Raw genomic sequence first — 20,075 nt, 5'->3', positions numbered from 1 at the left:
TTTGGGTGGATCTTCTAACACGTGGATAACTGACATAGTGGCAATTGAAACGCTTATTGCTACTCAGTGGTTAAGAATTTGTTAACCATCGACGCGCCATTGGGCGACATGTTAACTGATGGATCGAATGATGTAGTTGTGGCCAGCTATCCCGTCAGATGGCGCCACTAAGATATCAGACGTGCTCGATCAAAAGCAGTTGATTTTTGATTAACGACTTGCAGGATCCTCAGACTGTCAACTCTTTCAGTGCTGACTAATTAAAACCATGAAAGAGCTGGAGATGATCAGAAAATTTAAAAAGAATTACGCCCCAGTTCGTAATACAACGGCTGTAGTGCGTCTATAGTGCAGTGCGGTGTCCAATATTTGGTAAAAGTGCAGATCTGCACCTCTCGTGATTGACGCAATCTGCTGAATGACAGAATCCGGGCTAAAATCTTTCTAGTGAAGATATCTTAAAACTTAACCAATGGCAATCGCAATGTACTGAATTGCTGATGACATTTTGAATCTGAAACAATGATTGAACCATTTACGCCGAGCGGTGCGGATCTGCACTTTTACCCAATGTTTTACTGGTGCTGCCATCTTTCAATAAAGATAAAAACTGATTACTAAGTTTACGAATACACCGCACTGCGATGTAGATGCACTGGAAGGGCAGCATCATCGACGCACCGTTCACTAGCGACACCCGGTGGATTCCGGCAGGAATTGCGCTCGTTATATCAGCGCTGTCTGTATATCCCATTGTCATGGGTAGAAATGCGGTGTTTTATTTGTCGGTTCATCCGATGTGGTTAACTAAGTGTTCAACTAACCGAAACCCTCGCTATCCAGATTAGAACAATCCGGATCAATTGTAATTCACAGTATTTCCTGTTAGCAGTAATTTCTTTCCTATAGACTGTAGTTCGGTATGCCGCTTTGAATGTGGTCTTAATTCTGCGGGGGGAGGTGGGGGTCTATTCCGGCTGCGTCAATTAAACCATTGCGTAGAAATTACTGATAAAGACTTCCTAAGTCATTCCTCTAACGCCTCCTCTAACTCTTCCTCTAACGTGCGGTATTTCCTATGTTTATTCCCGTGCGTGCGTGCGCTATCTCGGTGGAAACGGTTATGATGAATGACTGAGCATGTTTTATAAGTGTATCCCCCTCCCATAGCCTCATACCTTACATTTCACTATACTCCCACATAATCTGTTACCCCTCCCTCCCTCCGTCCCTAGCGCCCCAATTTTAGATTAGGATAATTCTTTCTCGCCGTATCAATACCGTAGGCCCAGTATTTGTTTGTCATGAACTATCCAGGGATGAAAATCTTCCGACCATAGACGGATTTCCGACCTTTTCTAACATTTTCTTTATTCCTGAGAACAGTGTAAATCACCACAATCGCTTTAATCACCGAAATCGCGGGCGTCACATTGGAGCGCTCCGTAGTTAGGAGTGCTCCTTAAGACGGTTTTCGGCAGTTGTTAGCGCAACTATGGAGTCGGAGAAACCAATATGGTGTCTCATTCAAAAAGCGGCTCTAATTCAAGCCCAAACTATTAACATTTTAACCAAAAGGAAGTAAGTTTTTTGGCTAAAAGTTACTGATTTTTGTTCGCAAAAAATTCTTTTTTTTGAAAATATTTTCCGACTTTTTCAATATGGGCCGTTTTCATCCCTGACTATCACTATTGAAAAGTAAATGACTTCCTGATTAAGTAGGTATAGAGGTATAGAATTCGTATATTTGACCGCGGTAAAACGTATGGAAAATCGAAGACCACTGATAACAGGAACCCTGGTAAGTTTTGAAAAAATGAAATTTTTCGAAAAATGGCGCTTGGCATTCTTGAGTAGTAAAACCGGCGTTTAGGCGCGTGTCCGTCGTCCCCGCAGTTGCAGTTTCGATGGATGCGAATTGGCGCGGCGTCACGGGAATATCCGCCCTATACCGCCATACGTTACGATCAAGGTTAACCGATAACAATGAATCGCTATCGAACTTTAAACCCATAACAATAGTAAAGAGATAAATGTATATAATTCTAAAGCACAGATTAAAACCAGTGTTGTTGTGCGTGGTGCATGCGTTTGTTTGTATGAGAGAGATATATGTTCGGTAGGTGGTAAGTGTATTGTTATTTCGATACGGATTCGAATCTGATACTTCTATATTTCGATACAGATACCTCTTCTCGTTAGCGGGTTCTATCAGGTTGACATTGTAAGGAGACGCGTAAATTTTTGAAGGGCACTTTATCCGTCACGCCGGACACCGCGATTGAGCAATTACGGGCGCAGATCCGATTGCGAATTTTCCTTTAAAATATGGCAGCATTTTTTCTGCCCACATTGGTCGAACGGTAGGCTGTTGCATAGCACTCAGCCTTTCATGAACTACTTATATTCTCATACAGTCCACGGGTCTTTCAGCTACTTAGCTTTGTTAATAGTGGGTCCTCGATGAAACTCGGTTTCAGTGTTAATATGGGTATGCACAGCGCAAAGAATGGGCCCAGCGCTCCACCTAGCGGCAGAACTAGGCACTGAAAACTTTTTCAGCGACATGACCTCGAAGGCGACCTCATAACTGGGGAACGGGGTCGAAATTCAAAAAATTGTCGTGACAAGATTTAGCTATTGGACCTAGATACAACTGACTATAAAATGCAATTGTAAATAAAGCATTATAATTTCTGAGTTCGAGTTTGAACCTGAGCCCAAGAACCTATGGCTCGCACGTTTATCACTATTCAGTATTCATACATTGTCAAGTCTTTCAAGTGCCTGGAAATCGCGTTGAAAATGCGCTGAAAGTTCAAAATTGTCCAGACCTCGTACTGGTTTCTTGCTCTGCGCGGATACTTTCCCTTTTTGACAATATAAATATAATAACAGAATCAATGAAGGCCGATCGAAGCCTGTCTAAAGTTCTAGTTTATCGAACTCGCCCGAGTCGTGGTAGTTGGTACGATCATCATTTTGACGGCTTATCCAAATGATGACTTAATAAATTGACCTAGAAATAAGACGAATGGTGGTGATGACTTCAGACAACGTAACCTACGATGACTTGACCAACGACTGTGCTTAACCCAGCGTAACTACAATTAGGACTAAATCTGTCTTGAAATTTGTCTTGCATCGTCATCATCACAGTCTATTTGCTGTTTCGGTGTTTAACCCTTTCAGTGCTGACTAGTTAATACCCTATAGTGCTAGAGATAATTTGAAAATTTTAAAAAATTCCACCCTAGTGTGTTGAATAATGGGAATAGCACTATAGTGCGTCTACACCGCGGCGCGGTGTATCCTTAGTTACTAGTATTTCACTGTGTCTGACAAGTGCTGCCATTTTTTAAGAGAGATAATTACTAATTACATCAATACACCGTGCGGTGTACTAGCAAAATCCATCACTGATTTATACACCGCACTGTGGTGTAGACGCACTGAAAGAGTTAAAGTGTTTAATCGCGCTTGTTCTTACGCATTGTTCCGGTTAAATAATGGTTTATTCTCGTTAACCAACGCTGATGATCGCTGGCTGTTAAGAACGGCGTCACGAACGCCTGAATTCCTTCGAATGTACTCGTATTAAGGCGGAAACAGGCTTACGGTTAGGTTGTGATCAGCGCGTTTTAGAAAAATGGCTGAAATGAAAATCCATTTTATGGTGCGCGATTTCTTGGAATTTTAGCAGTTCGGAAATCCTAGAATTGATACGGATTGTTTTCAAGGCCCGGTTTAACTTCGTATAGAATCAGAGTTTGTCGGAGTTCTGGTACAAACTCTCAGCCCAGTTGTAAAGTCGTGACTCAAGACTAAAAATAGTCCTATATATCATCTGAGACTTGTCTGAGCTTAGACTGGTCGTAAGTTGTCAAATTGGCTATAGAACCAAAATGAGCTTTGACTGGTCTTAAGTTGTTATATTGGCTATAGAACCGTTTCAGATAGGCGGAAAACCGAAATGGCTCGAGCTGTGTCTTCAATTATGTGATTAGTTCTAGAAGACTGGCGTTTCTATGGAAGAGGGTCAGTAGAAACCGTCATTGTCTACAGAATGACCGATGTTTATATCTAGACGTTAAGCGAAGATAGCCACACCCTGAAGATACGTTTCCAGGTCTGCGGCGAGGTATCGTATTTAAACCGGAGAGAATTAATAGAAATTGTCTCGGGCAGACGATATCTGTGCGGCTGACACCAGTCACGTAGACGGCGCAGCGAAAACGAGATGTCAGCGCCAGGCTGGTTATAGCCTCTTAGCGCGTTCTGTGCGGGTTGTCGGTTCAGTTGTTGTATGTATGTGTACATATATATATGTACATATATATGCATATATCACATATACATTATCATATATATATATATATATATATATATATATATATATGTAGGCGAAAAACACCTGGTTTCTCGATAGTTTTTTGCGTAAAAGCCGTTTTTTGAAAGGCACGTGCAACAGATGGCCGTCGGAAAAACGTAGAGTCTGTTGTTTGAATATTCGTGATGTCCGTTTTTTTTTTTAAATGAATTCATTCATTCATAAAAAAAGCTGAAAAATCGATAGAACTTCGAATGCTGAAAACTCTCAAGCGGAAAAGTCCTCGGCGAACGAGCTCCTGTTTTCGAGGCGAACCGCTTCGCCCGTGGGCAATTTATTTTCTCGGACTTCTGAACGAGAATTCAACTCGACCGAAGTCTTTTTACAGGGCGATGATTATAGTAGATGTGGAATATTGCGTATTGAGGATAGAACGAGTTCATACGAGTGAAGCGTCGCATGACTCGGCAATTATCGAGTAGTAGTCGACCTTCGTGAACTTAAGATCGCGCGACGAATAAATCGGCAATCAGCGGTCAAGTGCGTTCACTACGGCTCTACTTCGAGTCTATCGTACCCCCTAAAATTCCAAAGTGTCCTTCGAAAAGTTGGTGTTGAAAACTTTTTTATCAAGATTTTTTTTCTTTTCGAAATCTCGATACAATTTTGGACCCAGTTCCACAGTTGTGAGTTAAGATTTAACTCTTGAGTTAACTCATCGAAAACGAACAACTTTAACTCGGAGTTAACGCTAACTAATGACTGGAACTGAGTCCAGGGGCCAGTTGCACAGTCGTGACTTAAGTCAAAAAATGGTCTTAAATCTTAAGACTGGTCTTAAGTTGTTAGATTGGCTATAGTTGGTCTTAGACTGGTCTTAAGTCTAAGCCATGACTATGCAACCGGCCCCTGATGTTTTTCTTTGGAAAATAAAAAGTAAACCATTCGGATATGATTTATTCAGGTACCCGAGCACTTCATATCTAACACGTGTCCTGTTTACCTTTCGACGTTATTGAAAAAGTGTTATCATCATGCGTAGATACATTTGTAGATAGATTCGTGGCCGACGGGTTTCAATTATGAACGATGTGAAAACGTCTTCTCTCCATTCGAGATAGATAACGTAATTAGGCCATTTCGTCCATCAGCCCGTTATAGACGTGGTAACATCATAAATAAGGCTATAAAATGGTGATTATTGACGCGCGCGACGGCGAGAGCCATTCTTCAATATCATAACCGCGCAGAGATGCGAAAGCATTATAAAGGCGTACGTCCACACATCGTAAATAATATACCTTCAGGACTCTAAAGCGAATAGTTTTGAATTTGGACTTGGTTGTTTTACGGATTTTATGCAACTCTGCCTCGCAAATCGTGTCTGTTAGGTAATATATATATATATATATATATATATATATATATATATATATATATATATATATATATATATATATATATATATATATATATATATATATTTATGTATCTGTTTGCTTTTGAATAGTTCGGTGTCAACTTAAAACACATACCTAGTAAACTGTAGTACCTGACAACGGTATTCAAATCAGGGAGAGAATGCGACAGATTGCTATAGAATCAGGGAACTCGGTAACTTTGTTGGGACCATAAATATTTCACTGAGTTCAGAATCAGGGAACTCGGTAGAATTAGCTTAAATACATAACCGATCCAAAACAAGAATTTTGAAGATTTCGAAGTTTTCAAATCTAATTCATATACTACAATGCTTAAAAATAAAGCCGTTAATGCTTTTTTGAATATCATCGTTATCATGCAGAGTATGGCTCGCTGTGTCAGTCTAATAGGTCGAGTTCATTATGTACAATGCGATGAATTAAAAGTAATTTATCCCTCGACATGTATTAAATACATAGATACTACAGTCCGTGTCATTTAACGGCTGATTGTCATTTCTTGATAATGTCTCTACTTAATTGATGAATGAACGCGTCGGCATAGCAACAATTTAGCTTTAAAAAAACCAGATTTAGCCCACGGTACCGCGGAACTGGAACTGGAACCAGAGTCAAACCCACTCCACTGTGGAACTGAGTTCAGAGTCAAATCAAATCCCCACAACTGTGGAACTGCGGGTCCAGAGTCAAATTAAACCCACACAACTGTGTAACTGGAACCAGAGTCAAACCCACTCCACTGTGGAACTGAGTTCAGAATCAAATCAAATCCCCACAAGTGTGGTACTGCGGGTCCAGAGTCAAATTAAACCCACACAACTGTGGAACTGGATCCAGAGTCAAACCCACTCCACTGGAACTGAGTTCAGAGTCAAATCAAATCCCCACAACTGTGGAACTGCGGGTCTAGAGTCAAATTAAACCCGCACAACTGTGCAACTAGTCCAGAGTCAAATCAAACCCACACAACTGTGCAACTGGGGGTTCAGAGTCAAATTAAACCCACACAACTGTGAAATTGGGTTGAGAGCCAAGTTAAACCCCTATAACTGTGGAACTGGGTCCACAGAATGTTTTATGTCTTTCTTATTCCCCATATTGAACTGAAGTAATATCCGTTGGGCGGATATATATGGTATGATATGTCTATGATGTATTGTATTCATACATGAACATATGTTGAGATTGCGTCATCTGTTTAAAGCATTATACATAGACAACGGTTATACCATTCCATGTGACATACTGACTGTCTGTCTGTCGCGCACACCTAGAGCTGAAACAAATCCCTCTTTGTAGAAACGAGACAGAGTTTGCGAAGTACTAAGTACACTACCGTACCAAGGCAAATACATGTTCCGAAATAGATTCGTATTTTCTTTGTCAACTCTGTGGTGTCTGAAGACTATCACTCAAATAAATCCACTGAGTAGGAGTTTGTGATAGGCCTATCTGTCTCATACTGCGGTTAAGTTAAGACTGGTAAAATTCTACCGCGAGTTTGTGTCAAATGCTGAGTAAGAATTTGTGAAGTACAGTAGACTCTGTCTCTTACTGCGCTATAGTTGAGACTGGTAAAATTCTACCCCGAGTCGGTGTCAAATACTGAGTAAGAGTTTGTGAAATACAGTAGACTCTGTCTCTTACTGCGGTAAAGTTGAGACCGGTAAAATTCTACCCCGAGTTGGTGTCAAATACAGAGTAAGAGTTTGTGAAATACAGTAGACTCTGTCTCTTACTGCGGTTAAGTTGAGACCGGTAAATTCTACCCCGAGTTGGTGTCAAATACTGAGTAAGAGTTTGTGAAATACAGTAGACTCTGTCTCTTACTGCGGTTAAGTTGAGACCGGTAAAATTCTACCCCGAGTTGGTGTCAAATACTGAGTAAGAGTTTGTGAAATACAGTAGACTCTGTCTCTTACTGCGGTTAAGTTGAGACCGGTAAAATTCTACCCCGAGTTGGTGTCAAATACTGAGTAAGAGTTTGTGAAATACAGTAGACTCTGTCTCTTACTGCGGTTAAGTTGAGACCGGTAAAATTCTACCCCGAGTTGGTGTCAAATACTGAGTAAGAGTTTGTGAAATACAGTAGACTCTGTCTCTTACTGCGGTAAAGTTGAGACCGGTAAAATTCTACCCCGAGTTGGTGTCAAATACTGAATAAGAGTTAGTGATATACAGTAGACTCTGTCTCTTACTGCGGTAAAGTTGAGACCGGTAAAATTCTACCCCGAGTTGGTGTCAAATACTGAGTAAGAGTTTGTGAAATACAGTTGACTCTGTCTCTTACTGCGGTTAAGTTGAGAGTATCAAGTACCGAGTGAGAATTCGATATTATCTCTTACTCAGGATAAAGTCTGTACCAGTAGAATATCTACTCATTTGGACTGATAGGAAAATGAAAAACATTCACGAAAGACGCAGAAAGAAAACGTAGCAAGAATTTCTACCAGGGGGGGGAGTCTTAACAATGTGAAACGGTGCGCGTTCACCCCACGAGCGTCAGACAGTAAGATACCGGTTGATATCTCACCAGGTTTGATTTAAAGTATTCGATGATCTATCGACAGGTGAAGAAATCCTCGGTTGTATCCCGCTCTCGCTCTAAGGCCTTTTTCTCTGTTTGCTTGGTTTATGGAAATTTGAAGAAAAATCAAAAAAGAATAAATGTTTTTTTTTAAATTTCCGTACGTGGAACCAATTCGGTGAAAAAATGAGCAAAAAAATGGTTTTCCCCTCCGCACGATGAGAATCCTGGTTTTAATTATGAAAAAATTGAAAAACGCAAGGTCCTTTTTGATCGCAGTGTGCTGAATTAGATGTTTCCGAGAATCATTTGTTTTGGCGTACGTATATTGCCCAATCGACAGTTCCATCTTCCTTCGAAAACTGATTTTTTATCTCACCGAGGAAATTTCTTTTTAAATTTTAATTTCCTCCGAAATGATACTTCAATAGGTCTTCCCCGTAAACCAAGCTATTTATTTAAAAAAGGCCTAAACTCCCCTCACCGAAGAGACTGGTTGATAATCGTCGCGCGTCCCGTCGCGTTTGATTTATCGCGATTCCATACGAAAATAGACGAACGAAAAAAATGAAATAGAATCCGGTTTTCCTCTTTCGTGCTGTTTTATTTGAGTTGATTTATGTTATCGTTACGCTACATGATAAATTGCGATTAAAATTTCCATTTTCACGACCGTCATAATGTTTATCATTTTAAATGCGACAGCGGAAATGAAAGCAATGTTCCCCACCCCCGTCACTAACCTTAGCTGCGCTCACCACACGAGCATTTTTGGCCCGGAAGAACTATTCACACCGGTGTTAATTTGGCCGGTGCCTGTTTTTGCCCGACCAAAAACGTCGGACCAGTCCCGAGCCAAATTTTACCACGAGTCAAATAATTGTGTTTAGTTGCAACTGGTACCGGAAATTAATCACTTTGCTTTATTTGAGCATTGTTTAGTATCGAATGGTTTACGGTGTCTAATTGGGCACGGGCCTAATTCGTCTCGGGCCTGATCCGTGCCAATTTGGCCCAGGCCAAATCTGTGTGTGATCGCCGCTTTAGTCACTGTTAAATTTTCAATGGGCAAAAGAAGTTTGCCTATATTTGGGCAAGACGCATTTTTTTTATTAAGAGCTATGTCACTGTTTAGCCTTCACTCTTCGGTCGCGGTTTGTATCGATGTGAATATTCTTCAGATCGAGTTCATCGTAGATGATTAAAATCATTCGCAAATCAGTATGATCGATTCAATTGTCAGTTCAAAATCAATTATGAAGCGCGATGAAGCCACCATTTTAGTTTTCGCGTGTGTATCCAATAGGGGGGGCTCCGATGATATCAAAATCAGAGCAGTCACATATATAAATGGGTGGCTCCAGGTATTGCTAACTAAAGTTGTACAGGTATTATCATAATTTGAAACCGTGGTTCGGATTTCACGAATGCATCCGATAAGGGTGGCTCCGAGAATATCTAAATCACATTATTCGTAGCCATCTAGACTTTTTGGTTTACCTTTGTCAGCGATATGATGTTGGCATTGAGCCAATTCATGTAAAATCGCGGTACGTTTTTTTATGTGAGCATTTGTTTCATTGGTTCTCGGCTTAAACGACGTATAATCGATGCGATTGAAGACATGGCGAACCTCCGTCGATGACATGGTCAACTGAGTTAAAATTCTACGAAAAACTGTTTTTGGCGGGAAAATTCTTAGCTCTTACGTATAAAATTGCAATGACCTCGATTGGGAGGCGTTGTCTCTACGAGAAAATGTGATTGGCTGTTTTTGGGATTTACGGGGAATTCCGGCGCTACTAAAATAATTATGGGGAAGCCATGGAATGGCAAACGTTTCATTGGACTAGGTGCCGTATATGTGCGAATTTCAATAGGTATTGTTTCATTTTAATACCCGGTGATTGATTTGATTGACATTGAAGTGTAGCGAACATTCACTTACACAAGGCCTCCACGTGTGCGCGGATATCACAAGAAGATTAGACTGTTGCGCACACAAACACACGCGCGTACAGTATACACTACTATAGTGATACTGTAACGCTGCTTGCTGGCGCATTTGACATTTAATCAGCAGAAGATGAGCGCTGTGTTTTCTGTTTGATAGAATTTGTAATAAATTGTTATTTCTTGTGATCTGAAAATACTAAGCAGCAAACTATAGGTATAGGTCGAGGTCTGAATATTGAAGTGGTTAATTCCAGGATTTAAAACGATCTAATACGCCGATTTCTTACTGCACCGGTATTTTAGCTTCCGCGGCCATACATGCAGCCACCCTCTGATATGTGACATCATATGAATTTCATTTGAATATTTTTTCATATTATGAAAATTATTTCTTTGAAAATATAAAATAGTTTCCATGCCGCGCCTACCTGTACCCTATGAAATTTTTGGTGGGGATCGTAAACAAATGTATATCTTTGGTCTTTTGACTACAAAATAATCCTTTAAGAAAGATATTTAAACTTGTAGAACTTTGAAGTCACGAATTAAAAAGATTTTTCAAGCAATGCCCTTACCCCAAACAACCTCTAGCTTTCAAGGTAAACCACACTTTGCCCATGGGCAATTTATTTTACAATATCATCATGAAAATCTTGAAATATTATCTTTTTTCCAGAAAATTTTACTCCGCTGAAGACTGAAGACCGAAGTTTTTCCCGGGATACTGTGAATCTCGTAAATCGGAATTCATGATTCGTTAGAGACGACAAAATGGCCGAGATATTTCAAATGGACGGGCTGCCCGACAGCCCGAAACTCCACCATCACCACAATCACCGGCACGATAACGGCTACGGTCACCCGAACGCTTACAGCAACGTCAATCACATCAAAATACCTCAACCGTCGCCTTTGTTGCTGCGTCGCGGCGACTCGACGCCCGCCGGCGCCACGTCGCCGCCGCCGCTCAAACGCAACGCGTCGCCGCGGATCGGCCGGCGCGGCGTCTCGCTGCCGTCGCCGACCGGAGCGATGAAAGCGATCGATATTCCGAAGCAGAGTGTGATCAGACAGTGGACGCCGAAGCTGCTGCGACGCAAACTCGGCATTCAACACGACCGTCCGATGTCGGTAGGAGGCGGAGAGGTAAGAGTTAATCTTATTTTAAATTCACGTGCGGTTTATTCCTCCGTCTCTCAAATATCGTTGCTCGGCTTTCATATATCAATAATGGGGCTTGTTTACGCTGCTGTGGTAAGTGAGGATTCACCAGGTGTCACTAGTGTGCAGTAGGATAGCAACAACTGCGGCAATATAGAAGATTCCACTTGTGGCAAGTGATGATCCACCAGGTGTCGCTAGTGCACAGTAGGACATCATCTAATGTGGCAATGGAGAATTCCTCTGGTGGCAAGTGATGATCCACCAGGTGTCGCTAGTGCACAGTAGGACATCATCTAATGTGGCAATGGAGAATTCCACTGGTGGCAAGTGATGATCCACCAGGTGTCACCAAACACTGAGAGTAGAAAAGTGTCGATTGATAATATTTGCATTCGCAAGTTTGATTCATTTCACGTGTAGATTCCTCAATTGCCGCAGACGCATTGCAAGCGATTAGAAATGATATATATTTGTCTTACGAGTTCGAATAAACAAATCTAGTTTAAATACAGACCACTAGAGGGTGCACTGCACTAGTCGCGTAAAGCTATCTCCCCCATAGATATGTTTATACATATATCTCATCACTTATATATGATACATGTAATAACTATCATAGTGTGCGCCTAGCTTTAAGAATATAATCGTTTAAACGCTTATCTCACCTTTGCTTATCACCTATTTATTTACTTATCATTTGTGTTTATAAACTTTCGAATGCTTATCTGCGTATAACGTCTGAGGTTTCATATTTCCGCTTGCCGCTGTTCAACTGTTTTTATAAAAACCTCTGCGTACAGGATTCAAATCGCGTTTTAATTTTCAGTGCTTTTTTTTTCAAACGAAAATGTATAAGAGAGAAATTTTCCAAACCTCTTCTGTTATTTTCAAATTCTTTTGATTCGCTTAATATTTTCTCGGTTTAAAACGGAAGCCATCATTATTTTTTGCTCGAACCGGAAACCTGCCCGGTAAATCTCGCGTTTTAAGTTTCTAACCGACGCTCTCCCGTACGATATTTTTGCTTGATGAAGTCTTTGAGATAATGTGATAATGTCGATCGTGAGCGCAGACGTTTCTTGTTTCCCGTCGGGATAGTTTACGTTTCGATCGTCGGTATCCACGACGATAAATCTACTACCCGGGCGAGGTTACCGCGATCGTCGAAATCATCGAGCCCCGCCCGTGTTTGATAGTAAATAACTGAAATATTAGTCGCGAGCGTTTTTGGCTCACGCCGAATTAGGCCCGGAAGAACTGTTAACACAGGTGCCAAATGGACTGGGGGGCGGGGTGGGGATGCAAAATGTCCGACCAGGCCCGACCCGTATTTTAGCAGAGGTCCAATTATTACGTGTTAACTGATTCTGGGGTGACTCATTTCGCTTCGTTTAAACATTGTATAGTATCGAGTGAGTGGTTTATGTATGAACGACCGGCCTGATCCGTGCCAGAGCCAAATTTGACTCGGGCATGGCCCAGGCCAAATTACCTCGCGGTTCGATCACGGCTATTTTCATTTCGATAATTTCTATCGCGTAAAATTCTATAAGTTTTCCATTTCTATTTAAATGTTCGTTGTAACCACATTAATCGTTTATCAAAATCAAGGCCCGTTTTACCCCCGACATGCGCCCGCGCGCGTGCGTATTGTCTTCCCTTGTGTGTTGCTGAATTCGCGTAGATAAAGTCTCCGATCCGTCGATCGCGCCTGATTCGTGCCGATCGGTAAATCGGCCGAGATATTTTATTTAAACGATTATTTAAAACGAGAAAGCAGTTTCGCGTGAGGCTATATAGGCTGTATACGCCGGCGGTAAGCTGCCGGAGTAGTATAGTCTATACCCGATTCATGACACTGATTGATGAAGAAAGGCTAGTCTTGTTTTAACTGAAACTAGTGACGTCAGTCGAATTTAGAAAAAAAGCAGCCGCCGCGTTCTTGATTTCCATCGCCAAGCATTTTTGGAATTTTACTCTTCTCATTAGCCGTTAGATCGGAGAGGAGGGGGGCAAGTCGACTGGAGCCCGTAGTTTCAAATGAAAACGTCGGACCACGACTGGTCCAACTCAGAACCTAGTTCCACATTTGGGAGTTGAAAATGAACTCATTCTTCTCAAGACGCTTGCAAGTCTCAACGCTGTAAACTGGATCCGGGATCCAGTTCCACAGTTGTGGGTTCGAGTTAACTCTGAACTCAGGATCCAGTTCCACAGTTGTGGGTTAAATTTAACTGGTTAAAGTAGACTGAGTTAAAATCAGTTCATTTTCGATGTTTTAATTATGAATCAAATTTAACTCAGAACTGTGCACCAGTTCGCCATCTATCGGATTTTTGTAACACTAAACAAACAACTAGGCAATCGTCAAAAGACTTAAAGAACTTTCAAACTTTGCTCGATATAAATCACTGATAAACCCGAGCGAGGCTGACGTTATCTGAAGTTCAGTTTTAAGAACTGCCAAATCTGATTTGTTTTTCGCTGATTGCACGGCATTGGTTGTCGCGATTAGATTGGTTCTCTACTTGGCTCTATCTCTGGTTCGAGTGTCTGTGCGAACCATATAGATTACGTCTGCCAAAAGAACTGATTGATAAAACGCACTTGGCCGCAAATACGCAATTTAGATTTTCAGAGGTTCAAAAACTGCGGGACTTTAAGAAACTGAGCCGTTATCGAACGGTCATGATTCTATCGGTATCAAATTCATGTGTTTTGACCCGGAAATGTTTTCGCGTTATCTATTTAACCTCCTAAGGGCCACTTGAAAAATAGAAATAGGCAAAAGTTCGGTGTTTCATTTGTTTTTCTTATAGTCCTGGGCCCGGTTTTATAGACTGGTATTACCTTTAACCCGGGGCTAACTTAATTGATAATGAATTGAGTTAGCCCCCCGGGTTAAAGATAATACCAGTCGATAAATACCAGGCCCCGGGTTTATTTGCGAAGTTTGGGATCTAAGACCATCTACCAGTTGCTTAGCCCATCTGGGGTTTACATCCTATCTTACAATTCAAGACCAGTCTAGGTTCTATAACCAATCTACAAACTTAAAACCAGTCTAAGCTCATGTTGGTTCTATAACTTATCATACAACTTAAGGCCAGTCTAAGCTCATTTTGGTTCTATAACCAAACTAACAACTTAAAACCAGTCTAAGCTCATGTTGGTTCTATAACTTATCATGCAACTTAAGGCCAGTCTCAGCTCATGTTGGTTCTTCAATCTATCCAACAACTCAAAACTTTGAACTATTCTATAACTAGATATATTCATGAATTACGCGACCTATAGACCTGGTGGCTTCCTAGATAGATATGGAAACGCAAGCGCTTAATGACTTAAAGGATGAATGGAAGTTTGTCATCTATTCTGATATAAGCGATTTCATTAGGATCTGTATAAAAAGTCTTCACCGCAATATAGCCCAATAATGTAACTAACTTCCTCGATTAAAACCAATTCAGTCCTATAGAATTTTGTGATTACGACAATCACGACATTTTTCAAAACTGCGCATCCGGTTTTTCCCGAGGTGCGCGTACGAGGCCCCTGCGCGCGTGTGACAAGCGATATTTAAGAGTCTTAGCCGCGACGTCGAAAATCCGGGCGTCTATATTTAGAACGAATCCGATGAGCGGGGAATAAAGTCGATAATCGAGATGCCGTAGCCCCTGGCGTGATATCCGAATCGATAAACGCTTTTTTCAGGTTCATCAGATATATATGATGACCTACTCTCTTTAGTCTTTATTAGGAACTAGGACATGTGCAGGAAGTTTATGGCTATTGGTTTATTATGCTTTAATGTTTACTGCGAATATGTAGGATACGCCGTCGCAATTGAAGTTAACCGTGTAAACAGAAGTCTTATCAGGCAAAAACAACAACGACACCCTTTGGACGAACGGTTTTTAGGATATAATGGATTTATTGGATTCGTCGAGATGGAAGCTTTTTTCGTCGTAAAAATGGATCGTAATATGTCATTGACGACGACGACGGCGTCTGCCATCGTGCGGTCGACGGGCAGACGACTGGTACAGTCGATGCAGGAATTACCGAGCGCCGCCGGACGACGCCGGACTACGACGACTTATTCGCCGTCGAAATACGAACGACGTCTCGCCTGCAACAGCAAACGAGAGAAACTGAAATTGGTAAGATCGCGGGTGTCGTGCTGCTAACTAGTGCGGGGAAATCCCGGTACTACTAGTGCGGGGAATTCGAGGTACTACTAGTGCGGGGAAATCCCGGTACTACTAGTGCTGGAAATCCCGGTACTACTAGTGCGGTGAAATCCCGCTACGAGTGCAATGAAATCCCGCTACTACTAGTGCGGTGAAATCCCGGTACTACTAGTGCGGTGAAATGCTGCACTGAAAAAGTTACGGGATGGTTAGTTATCATTTCCTCAGGGTTTTAAAAAAAGTTACGAAATTTTGAGTTTTGTGTCCAAAGCGTTGGAAAGTTAAGAAATATTGTCTGGATAATTTGTGTGTTGTTAGTGCTGTAGGTCTAGAATAATGTTTTCACTGTAACCGTTCAATTCTGCCTCCTGTGAGTTACTCATTTAGTAGCTTTAGAAATTTCGATATTCGGCCCTGGAAAAGTGATAGCAAAAATGGAAGACTGCAAATAGTACGATAAGCTAGAAAGATGCGCTGGGAGGGGATGCTGCGAAAGGGAGCGAGGGAGGGAGAGGAGGGAGTAGATGCAGGGAACGAATGTAAGTTTCTACGCGAAGTTGACAGGAACAGAATGTGCACCGATATATGATAGCGCTTTTGTATTTTTAATGATTGTTAAGTTTGCAATCCAGGGCCCTGCAGTTCTGCAGTTGCGCAGTTATGCAAAAATAATCTTAGATTTTTTATGGGACTTAAACAATTTTGAATTCGTTGGCTGTGAAACTTGAAGCGGTTTTAAGTTGGTGCATTCGCTGTTAAACCGAGATAAGCTTAGACCGGTCTTAAATTGGCTATAGAACCAAACGACGGGCTTGGATCGGTTGGTTAGTCGGTCCTGGGGCCAGTTCCATACTGGAATTTAAGCCCGGTCGAAGTCTATATTGGTTCGACGGTCAATCTTAGGCTACAACCCAAGACCTGTTTTATGATTTAACAGGACTTTTAAACGGAAGAGCTGCACGTCTGTTCAACTGGGGCTGAAATTCTTGTTCCAAAATCAATGTACATTTAGCGCGGAATTTTAAGCTTCATAACTCGCGAAAGAAAGCCAGTTTTGTGTTACAAATAAGTCATATTTGATACAAAGGAACTGCATAGTGTCGCAATTGACCTTTACGTATGAAAAACAATTTTTAAGAAATGCCGAACAATGCAATGTTTACAAACAGTGTCGTCCGACGCATTCGACTAGGACGTGGCGACATCTAGCGGAGGATTGATACACTATTCACTGATCCACTTTACACAAACTCATCTACGTATATCATTAGTAAAAATCATGTACAACGTATTACGCTCATAATACCAACATTCGTTTTAGCTTTAACGGCAGATTTAAGGGTCGTCAAATCCCGACTGATTTACTTAATATCTGAATGAACTAGAAACCTAGAAATTTCCGTGTCAGATCTACGGTTTGACCCGGGAATAAAATTTTTTTTGCTCTACATCGTGAATTTCTGATTTATTTCTGAGAAGCATAGATTCCGGTTAGAATTGAATAATCCGTTTCGTTAAGTGTATAATATTCGAGCGTTGTTTTATCAGTCGAGGCTTTTGTTCGTAGATGAGACAGTGAATCCTATAAACAGGTAAATTTAAGGGCCTGGTTTTATAGATTGGATTTTGGAGGTACCTCAAGGGATAGATAGAGCCTTAACCTGGGCTTGGTTTTATAGACTGGGTATTGGATGTACCCCTCACCTGGGCCTGGTTTTATTGACTGGCTATGGTAGGTACCTCTAAGAATAGAGCCTTAACCTGGGCCTGGTTTTGTAGATAGGGTGCTGGAGGTACCCCTACCTAGGCCTGGTTTTGTAGATAGGGTATTGGAGACCCCTCACCTGGGCCTGGTTTTGTAGATTGGGTATTGGAGTAACCCCTTAACCTGGGCCTGGTTTTATTGACTGGCTATGGTAGGTACTTCTAGGGATAGACCCTTAACCTGGGCTTGGTTTTGTAGATAGGGTATTGGAGTAACCCCTCACCTGGGCCTGGTTTTATCGACTGGCGATTGTAGGTTGGCCTATAAATTCTGGGCCAAGTTTTTATGGATCTGGTACCAGGGCTGGGAATTTCGGGAGCACTCCGAGAACATTTTCACGATGTATTTCGCAAAAAAAACTTCAGGAAAATTTTTTTTGGGCGGGGGGTGGTATATGGGGAGGGGTGATGATGTTGGTGCCTGTTCTATATTCTCCTTTCTCTCAGTTTTCTAACTGCCGCCCCTCGCTGTCCTCACATCCCCTCGATTGCCTCTCGTCCTCTTTTTCAATATAGTGTTCTGTGTGCATTTTTGTAGGCTAAATAACAAGAGTGCGTAACACACAGCAAGACTTTCACTCGTATAGCGTTTCAACCCGTGTATCAGTGATCGCCGTTTTATCAGTGACAAATATCACGTTTTATGTTGACTGAGGATAAGATTTTGTGTCAATGTCAGTTTATCGGACGACTGATAAGTTATTACCTATTTGCGGGTGATATGGCCTTAGGTACATTGGTGGGCTAGGCTATCCCTGCTCATGGGCTATTCTAGGCCCTCCTTATGGGCTATTTGTCGCTCTGGTTGTACGCTACGCTAGGCCCTATCAGTGGGCTATCTATGGGTCCATTCAAGGGTTATACTCCATATTCATAGGCTATGCTTGGATCTATTCTTGGGCTATGCCATTCCTTGTGCATGAGCTATGCTGGGCCATCACATGGGCTATGGTAGGCCCTTCTCCAGGCCGGTGCTTGGTCCTGCTTGTGAGCTATTCTAATCCTACTGATCACCCTCTCTATAGGTATCGGCATGGTCCTGCTAGACTCTACTGATGACCTATGCTAGGCCCTTCTTTGGGTCTATGATTGGTCCTGCTAGGCTCTACTGCCTATGCTCGACCATATCACGGTCTGTGCTCGGTCCTGCTTATGGGCTATGCTAAACCCTATTCGTGGGCTTTTCTTGACTAATCTAGAATTCTCATTTTTAAGAGACTGGAATTTTACTCGGATTTGAGCTCATATTTTTGTATTCAAGTGTTCGATGATTTCAGGCATTTTCACAAACGGATATTCGTAATATTAGTCTATATATCGTATGCCTTAGTTATCAATATCATTTTTATGTATACCCCATTATTACGCTGTAATTGGAACGGTCTATATCAGCGACGAACGCGTTTGTGATAGAATTGGAAAATAAAAATGATATCAATCCATGAAATATGCGCGAATAACATATGTCCGATCACATGTATATAAACCTATAGAATCAGACATTGTTCCTGCGTGATGATGAATTTTATCGCGCTGCTGCGGCTTAAACGTTAAAAACGGAAAGAATTCGCACGCGTCGATATTGAAGAAATTCGTGTCTTTTCCGACGACATTTGTAAAACTAGAATATAAGGACCCGGACTCGGATTATCTCGGGCTCAATTCGAGTCTATGCCGAGTTGAAATTAGTTTTTGACGATCAAACTCGAAGAGACCCGACTCTACCGCTACTAGTGGAGAGTGTTTACCAGATCCACTACCAGTACTATCATAAATATCGGAAATAACCTCGAAATGGGAATAATTGTTAGTTCATTCTCAATTAAACTACTAGCGGCCGGTTCCTCAGTTGAGACTTAAGTCCAAAAATGGCCTTAAATCTTAAGACTGGTCTTAAGTTCTTAGATTGGCTATAGAACTAAAATGAGCTTAGACTGGTCTTAAGTTCTTAGATTGGCTATAGAACCAAAATGAGCTTAGACTGGTCTTAAGTTCTTAGATTGGCTATAGAACCAAAATGAGCTTAGACTGGTATTAAGTTGTAAGATTGGCAATAGTACTAAAATGAGCTGAAACTGGTCTTAAGTTGTTAGATTGGCTACAGAACCAAAATGAGCTTAGACTGGTCTTAAGTTGTTAGATTGGCTATAGAACTAAGACGGTCTTAAAATGGTCTTAAGCCTAAGCCATGACTATGGAACTGGTCCCTGGTTCCTGACTACATATTTTGAGAGTAGTTTTTACCGTTTTTAAGAGTTCGACTATCAGCAAACACTAAGTATATCAAAACTATCGTAATATTCTCGAAATCATTAGCGGAGCTATGACCAACAGGTATTTCCTAGAAATCGATACATTCCGCAAAACAATGCATGAAATTGTTGTTTTATGTCGCTACAGATCACGTCTGACCGTTTGAACCCGACAAAACTGCGGCTGCTTTCGTGGAAAATAGTCGCGAGTATTAGAAATCGTATTCCTAGAAGTTCTCTGTTGTATCCGAGGTTTCGCTTTGTGTCTGTTTACATGTATACGTGCGGTAAGTCGCGTTTACGTAATACCTACCAGCTGACAGACTGCGTAAACATTGGCCGCTACGCGACCCGCGACCCGATTCCAGCTACGCGACCTAATTCCACCTATAACCTTATTATTACGTTTTGTTATAAGTCATCGATTTCTAAAAAGCTGAGGCAATG

At 41.5% G+C, this 20,075-nt stretch overlaps 1 protein-coding gene across 6 annotated transcripts in view; it reads left to right on the top strand.

The window, feature by feature from the left end:
• Nucleotides 1–20,075, top strand: part of LOC141911886 (5'-AMP-activated protein kinase subunit gamma-2-like) — a 72,864-nt gene that overhangs the window by 6,646 nt on the left and 46,143 nt on the right. For 5 of the 6 annotated variants that reach the window (XR_012620092.1, XM_074802971.1, XM_074802972.1 and 2 more), the window contains exon 2: nt 10,932–11,401. Coding sequence is in view for 5 of the 6 variants with exons in the window: in XM_074802971.1 (XP_074659072.1) it covers nt 11,027–11,401 (375 nt within the window). In the remaining variant the exon portion in view is untranslated. Of the gene's footprint in view, nt 1–10,146; nt 10,180–10,931; nt 11,402–20,075 lie in introns of those variants that run through there. The other variant, XM_074802970.1, reaches the window with a different exon arrangement.

Source organism: Tubulanus polymorphus, chromosome 10 (genome assembly GCF_964204645.1).
Source record: "Tubulanus polymorphus chromosome 10, tnTubPoly1.2, whole genome shotgun sequence".
Lineage (NCBI taxonomy): Eukaryota > Metazoa > Nemertea > Palaeonemertea > Tubulaniformes > Tubulanidae > Tubulanus > Tubulanus polymorphus.
Note: the sequence above shows the minus strand (reverse complement) of the source record. Positions and strands in the feature narration are given on the sequence as shown.